Consider the following 12,888-nt stretch of genomic DNA (forward strand, 5'->3'; position numbering starts at 1 on the left):
GGGAAGTGTTACAGAATTATATATTCCTCTTCAGTATTTAACCTTCCATATATAGATGTCTGGTCTGAATAGTTCTAGCAACACCTATTTCTTAATTTTTGCAAAAGTCTCAAAAAATTAACTTGTATGAGGAAAGGAAACCCACTGCCTTGGCCTCTGCTCTGGGACGAATATTTGAGCAGGGGTTTTGGCTTGGACGTTGTCCTCCCGTGTCACTCCTGGCTGAGGGACGAGCTGTACAGCTGCTTCCTGGCCTGGGAAAGAAGGGACAGGCCTGTGCCTTCCCCTTTGCTGTTAGAGCAACTTTAAGGCGACGTCAGCGTTGCAGAAAGGCTGATTACTTTTTGTGGTTTGTCCCGATGCCTAGGGGCAATCCTAGGAGCGTTTTAGCGTATTAACTCTTCTGTGAGCCCATACAGGTAACCAAGCTAAGTGGGAAGCATATAATTAAATAAGAACAGGGGTTTCAAAAGGCTGAGCCCTGAAGGAGTAACGTGGCCTCCCATTGAACAAACATTGTTCAATAGGGATGCAGCTACAGATGAAAAACAGCAGAGTGATGCGTGGATAATTTTTCCCCCGTTGTTTCCACTGGAGCTAGAACCACATCGTTCCTGGCTGTTAAAAGTAAGAGCCATGGATTTCTAAAGCATTGGAATGGTGTATACGTTCAATATAATATTCAGGAGCCAGTCCTACAGCTGCTGCTGACGACGTGGTGGGAACCCAGCACCTCTCAAGCGGTTCTTTACTGTTCTCATGCAGTAGTGTGCCAGCCCCCGAAGGTGAGAGGCCCCCACTCCCTTGGCTGCGCCCTCCGGCGCAGGGCTGTTGGGGAATACGCAGAGGACTCTAGCCTATCTTGGAAGGCGCTTGTCAGAAAGTAACGGTCTGTCTTGCACCCCATGAAGGTTTTGTCCCGAGGGCAGTACTTCTTGTCTTGGGTGAAGAAGTGCCCTGCCTTACAGATGGTAACATCAGTATGAACTTACTCAGCACTCTTAGATGTGTAGTAGCCCAAGCTCTTCTTGTCACAGCCTTAAATTTTACATGTGAACAGGACCATGTTAAACAAGCATCTGAGTAACAAAAATAAAGCGCAGCCTAAGATATGTGCTAGTATAGCAATTACTCTTTACACTAAGCTGCTATATTTGGTGCCTGCAACTCTATATAGCAGAGGTTGGTGTACGTCTGACAGTGAAAGGCTACCACAGTTACACTTCCTTCACAAAAGCAAAGCCAGAATTACAGTTTTATAACAAGCTACTGAGCATCAGCCAACGCTTTATATGCAACTACTGTGTTTACAAATTATGGAAAGCTGGGGGAGAAAAGGAGAGATAATTATGTTTTTATTATGACTTGCATTACCTTAAATTAATACACTTGTACTGCGAGGAAAACATAAACATAGGCTCATGTCAAGTTTCAGTGGAGCTCTTGCTACAGAACTACAAACGCTTTATTTGTGCATCTGTCTCATCAGGAAATCCAATCCCATTTAAGAACTAAGTCACAAGATTAGCAAAGGTTTTTAAGATCTCACTATATGCCACTGAATCAAAAAATACTTACTCTAATTGCTAGCTGTGACAGTCACTGCCACTCTAACCCACTCTACCTAGCCTAAAGGGTAGCTGGCATATATGTATCTATACCACAAAAAGTGTACACTGCAGAGTTTAAAGGTTTGCTTTGGTAACTAAATCCTGCTTGGACTCCTACCACTCCGGACTTTTAAATGGAAGGTCACAAACAGAAATTTAACACGCTATATACAGAGTTGAAGTGTAACAGTTCATGTTTCATGCTTTTAATTCTATGGATAATTATGCATCTATCCTGAGGCAATGGCTCCAAATTACTAAACACAAGTAGCTTTCCTAAGCAAGCACTACATAGTTTTTAAGATGCCAATATATCAAAATTAGAGAACAGTAGGAGATCTCTTCGTTAATAAAACCAGAAGAAATAGGGAAGGTATTAATAGGATAAAGTAAAAAGCAAATTGTTAATTGTCCAACTTTGATGGTGTTCTACTGTCTCTTGGCAGAGGAACTAGACAAATTATGGTGACTTTAGAATGTAACCTTCTCTTCTGTAGCTTAAGGGCAGAATTACCCGAGCATTCCTCAATTTATAATTTTATAATGAATTAAAAAAAACCCCAACCTCTTTTTGCAGAACACCTTTTAAGGCTACTAACTACACAGATAAAAAGCCTTCTTGAAATTCTGTTGCTTCTTCAGATTTATCTTCCTATCTTACGGCAGGCTAGAGGGAGTGCTAGTTACACCACTGATTTCCAATAGTTTAAAACCTCAGCTTGCCTCCTCAGGAAGCAGAAGCCGCCATTTTCTCAAAAGCTGGCCTTTCCTCCAAGCCTCCTCAGAACCCAAGCTTTGGTAAAGCCACCCGCAGCACACCCAACTCAGCAGAGCCACATGCGCTCTGACAAGGAAGTGCTCTACAAACCCGGCAGACACAGGGATCAAGCGCATCAGACCTGAATGCAGCTGTGGCTGCTGCCGTGGTGGTCGCGTTAGGATGCGATAGTTGGTTTTGACAAAGTGGCCTGAATACTGTAATTCGGTCATCTATGACACAGGAATAAGCCCACGAAAATCAAATAGCATCCATCAGTCACCTTACAGACAGGCTGGTTGGGTACTTCTTTCTGCCGATAAAATACAGATTCTGTAGCACCTCCTATACTTTTAAAGAAATGAAACGAGGTGTGTAAGGGGCTACACCCAGGATTGCCTGAAACACTGCCACTAGTAGGGGACTGTTTTGGGAGGGGGTTATTATTATTAATATAGTTAGCATTAGATGAATTTGGATCCATTCACAACCCAGCAGGCTCATAAGCAGCCTTAGCTGCAGGGTGGCACAGAAAAGGTTACTGGATAACTACTTGTATCTTCACCTAAGGTTTTGAACATTTTGCAAGCTGCTCAGGTGCTAAGTAAGCTTTTCTGCTAAATAAGCATAAGCCTTCTGAGATAAAACTGCAAAAGTTACATGGATAGACATTTCAACCACTGATAGGTATACATACCTTGCTATACTAAGCAGCTAAAGGTCTCAGCGTATCTCCTGGAAGTGCTTAAGGTGGCTAAATCAGGCAATTTACCCCGAGTTTTAGGATTCCCAAGTATTCGTAGAAAAAGAACAAAAAAATAACTCACACAGACCCCCAAGACTGCCTTCATGCAAAGACCACAACTATTGTAAAAAAAGCCTAGAACTTCAAGTGAAGTTCTAGCTAATGTTTGCCTTGACAATACTTTTCAGATCAGTTCTTTCCTGCAAGCGTCAGACATTAAACACCAGCAGACACCCTTGCAGCTACAAATTCAAGATTCTTAGGCACTCAGTCCTGAGTGGATTTAGGCCATCCTGATCAATTCTCCTCTGTGAAGCACAGAGAAGGAACAGATCTCGTACATGGAGTGAGGCAGGATCTCTGCTCACCTTCAGCTGAGATCTAGAAGCTGCTGCAGTCTCTCACAAGGTCTAGGATTACATTTATTGACCATGGGAGTAAGAAAGATAAATATAACTTTTGCTCTCTCACTTGCATGGAAGGTATTTCCTAGCATGTCTGCTGTTCTGCCTAGCAATTTCCTAAAGGATTCTGAAGTACCAGGAAATTCTGTTGAAATGAATGTCTACTTCAGCCAAAGATGTGGAAGACGTTGATGGCAGGTTAACTAAAAGAGTAGGTCTCAAAGTCATCCTCTTATTCTTACTCAAAGCTCCTTTTTCTTTTTCCTAATACAAGTAACCAAGACAGTATCAAGTAACTACTAAGGAGCAAGATAAAATAGTTATTCACTGTGAATTACCACTATCTTAAAGGAATTTATTTCAACAAACATAATCACATGTGGTAAAAATAAGTGAAGAGTAAATGCTTCATTTTGCCTTGCCTAGTTCCAGTAATGCCCAAATCAGTTTCGGAAGTCCTGAAAGTCAGTTCTGAAAGTGTGTTTTTGTTTTAAATAAACCAAAGATTTCTGCTATGGAAAAAAAATAATGTATACGTTTTTATGTTACGTTTATAACAAGGCTTTTAAAGAAAATAGTTACAGGTATTCAACTGCATCAGACTTCAAAAGAAAAAAAGATTACACACACAATACAAAAATACAAAAAAATATTTTTTAGAACTTACAAACTCAAAAGTCTAAGTGGTCAGAGCTTTCCTAAAATAAAAAAAAAAAAAAAAAATACACTTCAAGATGCACTTTCCTTTCTGCACTCGCAGGTTCAACTTTAGCATGAAGAAAGGTTTTAGAGGCAGGATGAAAGCAATTCACATATTAAATTCTACAACCAGTTCCAGGCTGAAATTAATTTAGTGGTCGACACTATCAGGTATTTGAGTTTAAAAAGAACCTTATGTTTGGGGGGGGGGGGGGGGGGGGGGTGTTGCTGTTGATAACTTTTTGTTTAACTAGTTCTGCTAGTAAAATGTTTTAGAAATACGCAATCTGAATTAGACTGAAATTTAGACAGTCCTTACTAGGTTTGAAATCCTACAGCACTGTTCTGCAGTATAAAAGCTAGGAAAGTAAACTGACCAGACTAATGTCAGTGTTGAAAATTACTGCAAGAGGCAGACAGGTAGGAAAAGGTAGAGTTTTATTTCTGAAGTTGACACTTGTTAGAAGCATTAGGACTGCAAATACAGTATTCTTCTTTAAACCTGATAGTGTCCACTGAGGTCATAGGCATCAAGGCATTTTGTTTTACATTGCAAGACAGGGAAAGTGCATCTTAGATTTTTCATACTTAAGCAGTGAGTTACTGATTTTTGGTGTGGCTTTTATTCCTTCTAAGCATAGTAAAGAAAAATATTTCAACCAAATGTGAAGCTTAATGTACATTAGCTTGTCTTTTTGGTGGTGGCTTTTGTGTACTACAAGAAAATGCTAACAAGCACTACTCAAGGCTATTGATTTAAGAGGAGCACACTGAAAATACTGATTTACCTTTGTAGTGAATATTCTTTACAGACTGTATCTAATATACAGACAAGGCCCATTTCCTTAGGATGAAACAGGCCACAGAAGGTTACACATCCTACATGAAGTTTTAAACCAAATTAGAGCTAAGTTACCAGAGCCACTCAGAACAACATAATTTCTAGTTTGCAGAGACTTAACAAAAGGTGACTGCAGGGAAAAAAAAAATCCAGGTTCTTATTATTTTCTGCATAAGTTTATATTCAAATTAATAGTCCAGTAACACTTCTAGCACAAGACAATGCTCACTTTCTTTAGCAGTATTCCTAGGAGTCAACTGTTTCTCCTGTTATGAAGAGGGAGCCAGAAGTGAGAATGCCAGAGCATTCAACGTTAACCTGATTAAAGAGACAGTAACCTTTTTCATCCACCTTAATTAATCACTGACCAAAAAAAAAAAAAAAAAAAAAAATCTTAAAAAGGTACCACTCCAATTTCTTTATTATCTGTAACCTTTTGAAACTAATCACATGGAACTACAAAATTAGCAAATGCCTTGAAATTTGTATACAAAACATAAATTACCTCTAATTTCAAACTCAGTTATTAGTGTACCACTCAAAATCTTAAAAAAGTGGCTCCAAAGATAGTCTTATATCATTCTTAAAAAAGGAAACTGTTCCTTTAACGTTACACCCTCCCCTCCCCCCAAACACCCAACTCTCAATCAACATCATTTAGTTATTTTCTTGGTCATGGACATTTCCAAGATGAGATTTTATATTTCGTTCCCATAGCTTCTGGTTGTCAGAAAAACCATGTTTTCCTTTATTGAAGGAATTTGGTCCTGCTGAGGTTGGTGTATCCCTGTGAAAAGTAAAACAAGATCAATTGAAAAAGTCAGTTCAACTATAGTAGTTTGTTCAACACGACACTGAAAACACCAATTTCAAGTCCAACCTGCCACCAGAAACTACCTTACATCAGGAGTCCTCACTATTAGCAACCCTAAGTTGGCCACAGAACTGATCTCTCTGTAGCACGTCAAGACAGAATGATGAGATGGGGCAGCAGAGGAGGTGGGAGTGGCAGTAACTGCTGCCAGCTGTGACGAATTTGTTGCAAGGGCTACAAAATTGAGGATCCAAATTTGCTACTGGAGTCAAAACCCCACTGAACAGTAGCGAGCTGCCAGGGGACTGACTTTAAAAGCAGTCTATCACGATAAACAGCTTTAAAATATATATGCTCAAAATTCATCCCTAACTTAAGTGAAGCCTCCTCTGAAAATGTCCCTATTTATTTTAAGATTAGCCCAATGTTCAAATTTGTGGCAAACAGAAGAATTATATAAATTTGTTTTAAAAGTAAACAAGCTATTCTTTGTCTCTCTGAAAGAGATGACTCTCATCTTCTCCTTGCATAGGAGTTTAAAAATCTGAGCAGACTACCCTACTTCAGGGCAATTCACAAAACGGAGAACTAGAAAGATACAAAGTTTAGTAGCAAGCAGGAACTCCCACCTACTACCTTCCCAAGAAGAAAGCTAGCTTCTGTCTAATATAGAATCAGTTTCTTCCCCAGAAAGAAGGCGGCAAGTGAGATTCAAAGTGCAAATGTACTACTTTTAATGTACAGCTGAAACATTAGAAAATATCTACATTAAAATTTTCTTGTTTCTGAAGAAACACTTTTTGAACCTAATCTATCTTCCTATATTTCTAAACCATCTCCAAGATCTGACCTGTGCTCGAGAAAGTATTTTCACACACTCACCCTTCTCCAAACCACAGTTAAAAGGTGACCTACCTTCCAATGTTCTTCATGCGCATCTTAGCTTCTGGAGGCATTTCTTCTGGTTCACTCTACAGAGAGAAAGGAGGTCAGAGTGTGGCTGGCCACTATCGTTTAAACATTTCAAATGCCTGACAAGATGAAGTATGGACTACAGCCCTACAGGAAAGCAAAGTGACTTAAGACAAAACAGAGGTTCTACAAGGTTATAGAAAGAAATACAAATTCCTTTGTTCACCTCTGTGTAAGATGGAGCAGTGACACAACAATAAAATATTTAGCAAACCAGAAGAAGCACAACTTTTCTTCGCCTCCTCTTTATCAAGCCCAGAGAAAGCAACCATTAATTCAAATTATGTTGCACATCTCATTTTCAGGGAAAAGTTATCAGCACTTTAATGATTTCTTGAACCAACATAGAGCTACAAAGTTGAACATTCTTAAACAGAAACACAAGAGATGTTTCTCGGTTGAAATTCCCTGACATTTATGTAAAGAACCTTAAATGACCGACGCGCTCTGCCTAACTCGAACCCACAACGGTGCTTTAAGTTGTGTTGATCACTAGCTTATTACTCACATCTTCGTCTTCATTGAAAGCTGCTGCTACAGAAAGGGTTTTTGGAGCAAGGGTTGGAACAGGCTCTTTAGGCTTCTGAAAAAGACCAAATGCACAAGTAAAGTAAGTCTACTGACTCAAAAAACCTACCCTTGGTATTTTGGTAAAATTAAGTCAAACATCTTCACTGAAAGGGGCAGAGGGGCAAAAGTGTTTTTGTTTGAATCAAGCAGATAAAGATTTCTCTCTAATGAAAAGGAAAATGGCTGTTCATTTGTGATATACTCTCAAAAGCAAGTCAAGCCCTCTCACATTACAATTCCCCACAAGGAGGTCAACTTTCTAGTACACTGCAGGGGTATGCAGCCACTGGTGCACAACATGAACAATTAAATCAGAACCTGACAAGTTGTGGTATCCAAAATTTTACTATGTCACTGTTTCCATTATTCTTTTGGAGTATTCTTATCCATCAGTGCCAGGAAGACGAATATGTTTATCTTCTTGTCTTTTAACAACATAACAGCTTTCTGGCTTAAAACAATTCAACACTTTTTAACTGGCATTAGGGTGCATCACACAGTCCAATTAATATAAGGCTCCTTTAAAAAGTATTATTTTGATTTCCAAAAAATACCTTCCTCTATTTAAAGTGTAAGAAGCTATCAAACTCACAACTGTTATATGTAATACAGCAGAGATATCGAAAGTAACTTCGAGACCACTAGGAAAGCATTAAGTCATCCGTAACAGTTCGCTTCTACAGTACTACCAATTATCTAAATCAATCACATACAGTGCTTCCTCCATTTTGACTTTATTGGTGATTATTTCATATACACTCATAGTTTCGAAGCTGATACTGCAGCAGAGTCCTTATGCAACTGTCTACAGCTATTCCTCACCAATAGTGTATAACGTATAAATATTGTGCCAATTTTTAAAGCATCAGCTCCACAGGAATGGGTAACATACTAAGTGAGTAAAAATGACTAAAAAGAAACAGGGTAAGTTTCAGCACTGTCCAATCTGGTGCACTGTCAGTCACCCACTAAATTCAGTGAGCCAGAAATCCTGAGCCAAATTTACTGCCACTGAACGTACCTTTCTACATGAGAAATCGGAGCTTGCTAGCGGCTCAGAGAAGGCAGCTTTGTCAATTTTTCCAAAGTCTGAGCTGACCTGATTGCATTTATACCCTAGAATGCTGCCAGCCCACATCTCCCTCCCATCTCAAAATAAAAGAACACTCTTTTCATCTTTTGCAGATCTGTAAAATGCTGGCATTGCAGGTGCAAGCCTTTCATGATTACAGTTTGAATTTAATTCAGGCAAGGATTTATAATGTATTCATCACAGTGGTACGTGGGAAGTGTAAATTAATTATATTAAATAGAGAGGCAGCATCTGGCTAGTCCTTGCCCAAGCTAGTAGAGGACTACTTTGGTAGGAAAGAGAAGCATCAGATTCACATCCGAACAAGCACAAGGATACCTCGTACTGGACAATAAAGGAGATCACAATTCTTAGGAACCTATGTAACGAAGTCTCATCTCTTGCATATAGTATAAATGAATCATACTGACCTTGCAAAGAACAGGCAAAGTCACTGAAAAATAAACTGTAGTTCCCCATGCTAAAATAAGATCTTTGGAGTGGAAGATTACCTATTAAGCCCATCTAGAAGAGTACTTCCTTTCTTGTAGCTTTAAGCATCCTATACAATGAAGCTCCAAGCACTCATTTCAAAGTAGCCTGAACAGTTTAACAAGTCTGCTCATTTCCCTCATTTCCCTCCAGACTTATCAAATCTCATTACAAAATTATTCTGTATGGTCAAAGATCTACAGTTCATTTCAATCAAGTCTTATGCTTCCTGAGACAATTGACCTGGTATTAATCACCTTGAAGTACTTACACATGCATGACTAGCTGGCCCTGCAATGCTTTCTTAAACTCTATCCACAAGTTACCCACATGTAATTCAAGGTGTTCCTTCTGCAGGTAAGCCTCCCCAAAGTACTTCCCCCTTTGCCTCACTTCCCTTAAAATTAAAAGCCCTCAAACAACTTACATTTGCTCCTAGTTTGATGGATATTGCAGATGCCTTCTTTGCTGTCTGACTGCCTATGGAAAATCCAAACTTGGACATTTTGGCAGGAGCAGGCTTTGTGGTGAAGTCTTCAGCTTCTTCATTAGCTGCCCGTTTCTCTGCGCTGCGACTCGAACTTTCTCCTCCATTACTGGAAGAAACAGTCTTAGTTTTCACAGGTTTTTCTGCCTCTTCTTCAGGTCCTGGTGAAGTCGAAACAACTTACCAAGATGAGCTATTTTTACTGAGCAGATTGATGGGAGCAGCAACCTCAAAAAGCATTATACTTTGGGTGCAACAGGTAAGGTGTTTTTAGTGACAGCAGTTTCCACCAGTGTACATTTAGCAGACAGCAAAACACAAAGAGGAGAAGAAACTGCAAGCACTCCACTACTTGTAAAGAACTTCTTGTGTATGAGCCAGGAAAACAATCTTGAAGCACCATCTCTTTATTTAGTATGGAAGTCAAAGTTCATGTAGTAAATTAAATGTAGATGACTAAATCTTTTTAGGGTTTAAGTTGCCATAGATAAGCTTTCATAATTGGAATCCCAATTCCAAATCTACAGTAGATAATCTAAGATAAAATTATTCTACTGAATTTCTACACAAACATGTCCATGCCAGTCTCTAGGCTTGTCTGGCACAACTCTAAAATCATGGAAGTGACTACAGTGAGGCCGGCTGTCTCAATCATGTTTCAAGTCACTGCTTGTCCGCATCTCATCTGTAATAAATCTGCCAAGCTCTGCTTGAGGAAGGAATCAGCACTAGAAAAACATATATATAGATTTCATCTTTTCTGGTTTTGTATAAACTCATGGAAAACACAGCAGCTGAACAATGATCCACAGAGAAAAAACACTCAAATCACATTTTCATTCCTATACACTCAGCTTCTTCAGCTACACCAAGAGACAAAGGCGTCCTTGGAAAACTCATACTGAACATAGTTAATGCTTCAGCAAAAATACATTTCTCTGCTGCTGTAATAAGCAAATCACTGCAGTAGCAGAAGCAAAAAAAAAAAAAACCACACGCACTGGGGAATGGACAGGAAAGTGCTCATACTATCAGCCTAAGAAAAACTGGAGCTAGCACCAGTTCCTCATTCTATCAAGTGGAGAACAGGACCCTCCACACACAGCAAATTCAGACCATCAGGGGAGAAAGCTCTTTGCACTGCTCTCAAACAGCAAAAAGCTATTAAGACAGAGCAATGGGAGAGAACCTAGCCTGAACTGAGGGTCAACAAGACTGTAGCTCCGAGAAAAAAAGGAAGCAAACAACATCAGGAGAAAGAAAAACTAGGGACACCATCTATATATATTTTTCTGCTATTTCCCAAATCATAAGCAGCAGAATATACCCTTTCTACCCCACTCTTCTAGCTACCAAGATAATAAGTGATTGGAACAAAAATGGATTTATTATTCACTTTTGGAAACATGGCAGATCACAAAAAAAAAAAAAAATTTGTAACTTTAATCAATTTCACTCTGTTAAAAAATGGTACTAGTCTGCACCACTAGAAATTTGAACAGAAAATACAGATATAAAAGTGACAAACAAAGGAGGAAAGAGAAACAAGCAAAATTTACGCAAGTGACCTTGGGTACTCGTTGCTGTCTTAGCACAGGTTTCCAAACAGCAGTCTGCAAGGCTATAAGAAGCTCTTTACAGCTAGTCCATGAAATGACATTAAACAGAATATTCTATTACAAGTCCAGCCTAGGTACACTATAGACTGTAAGGTGATTCGAGGGTAGGTAGAAGATTCATTGGCCTTAAAAGTGTTGGAACCATGGGCCGAAAAGTCTTCTTTTTCATAAGATACAAAATCCACAGCAGCCCAAGTCTCAAGGTACACTGGACCAGTCCAGGTTCCTAAGCCAATGCTAGCTTGAAGCTAATTACACTACAGCTTACTTCTTTGACTGCAAATTCTAGAATATTGCTAAGCACAAGATGAAGCCTAACACAATCTACCCACATCTGTTATCTCACCAAAATACCAAATAGCTTCTCTCTCAGAATTAGCTCCTATCACCACTGCATTCTGAATGTTACTTCTACTAGGCTCCACTTAGGACAAACTGTAGACTGCTGAAAGAAATAGCTTCCTTACAAAAACTCTTACTTGCTGAAGGAGCTATAAAGGGTGTAGGACAATTGGGGTAGGTGGGGAGAGCTGTTGAGCTGTTCTATTTCTGCAGGAAACATCCATTATCCATTAAACAGGTCTCTCCCATCTCCCATGCCAATGCATATATATTTTTCAAGACATTAAGGCTTCTCTATTATTTTCTAGAGATCCCAAGGAGGTCATACTTCACCTACGGAAAGTACCAGTACTATTTTGAACAGTAGTCTGACCAGTGGTCTTTTCATGGATCACAGTAATCAAAAGCTGTCCTACTTCACAGATGAGTTTTTCTCATGAGTATCAACAACCTATGTAAGTGGACAACTTTCACCATCTGAGAGATTTAAGTGACAAGACTGACAGTGCTAATTGCACAGCATTTCAGGATCTCTTGCTCCTGGGAGTGCGACCATTGGTGGTGGTGGGAACAAACCAGTCATAACTAAGTTAACTTTAAGGTAAACCCCACTGATCCTAACAAAAGCTAAAGCCTCTAAATTGCTTTCAAAAATCATCAGGGAGTAACAATCCTTCCTTAGGGCCAATGTACCGTAACTTGCTAAGAACATGTTCCAGCACACCAAACAGTACACAAGCTGGTACGGATAACTGACATACTGATGCTGTCCAGTTACCGTATTACTAATACAAAAAAAAAAAAAAAAGCCCCAAACCCACCCAACCAAAAAAAAACCACCAAAAAAACCCAACAGAAAACTGAATCAAGGAACTACCTAAAACCAGGTATTACTGTTCACATTTTAGTGATTATTAAAAATAACATTCACTGTTGAGGCTATCCTAAGTGGTTTACAAGCTTGATTTAATCTTCCAACAGATCAAAGAAATGTCCTCTGCCTACAGATATACTTAAATCAAAAAAACAGGAAAGGAAAGCTTTATCTTTGCAAAGACACTGTCTTCTCAATTTTAAGTCAGGGGAAGAAAGAAGGAAAGAAACATATGATTAAAAATTTTAGAAGTGATAATAAGTAGTATAGAAGATGACAGGAATGTCCAGTCATCATAGAAATAATATAAAACCACAGAGAAAACTTGCAGATTGCTGCCGAGCAAAAAACCCAGGATGCTTAAAACGGCAGACAAGGAATATTCACTGTGCCCATTTTTAAAAGGTACCACAGCTGTTAAAAGCTAATCTTTAGGGCGTTGTCTTCATCCTTGCCAGCAGCAACAGTCAAATTTCTCTCAATACACAGCAGAACTATCCCGTGTATTTTTTACGGAAAGAGAAATAACGCATTTACGTGCGCAAGGAGAAGCTGTTAGATTTTTTAAAAAGCTCCTGTAAGGCTGAGGC

General features: G+C 39.2%; 1 protein-coding gene across 1 annotated transcript; it reads right to left on the reverse strand.

Moving 5' to 3' along the window:
- Positions 1 to 5,461: 5,461 nt before the first annotated feature.
- Positions 5,462 to 9,624, reverse strand: PCNP (PEST proteolytic signal containing nuclear protein; the record flags this gene model as incomplete). The annotated part of the gene is made up of 4 exons (XM_009579764.1): positions 5,462 to 5,843; positions 6,786 to 6,841; positions 7,351 to 7,425; positions 9,404 to 9,624. Coding segments are annotated over 4 exons (482 nt in total), but the record flags the coding sequence as incomplete, so codon positions are not given.
- Between the last annotated feature and the right edge of the window lie 3,264 nt (positions 9,625 to 12,888).

This window comes from Fulmarus glacialis, unplaced genomic scaffold, assembly GCF_000690835.1.
Source record: "Fulmarus glacialis isolate BGI_N327 unplaced genomic scaffold, ASM69083v1 scaffold11870, whole genome shotgun sequence".
NCBI lineage: Eukaryota > Metazoa > Chordata > Aves > Procellariiformes > Procellariidae > Fulmarus > Fulmarus glacialis.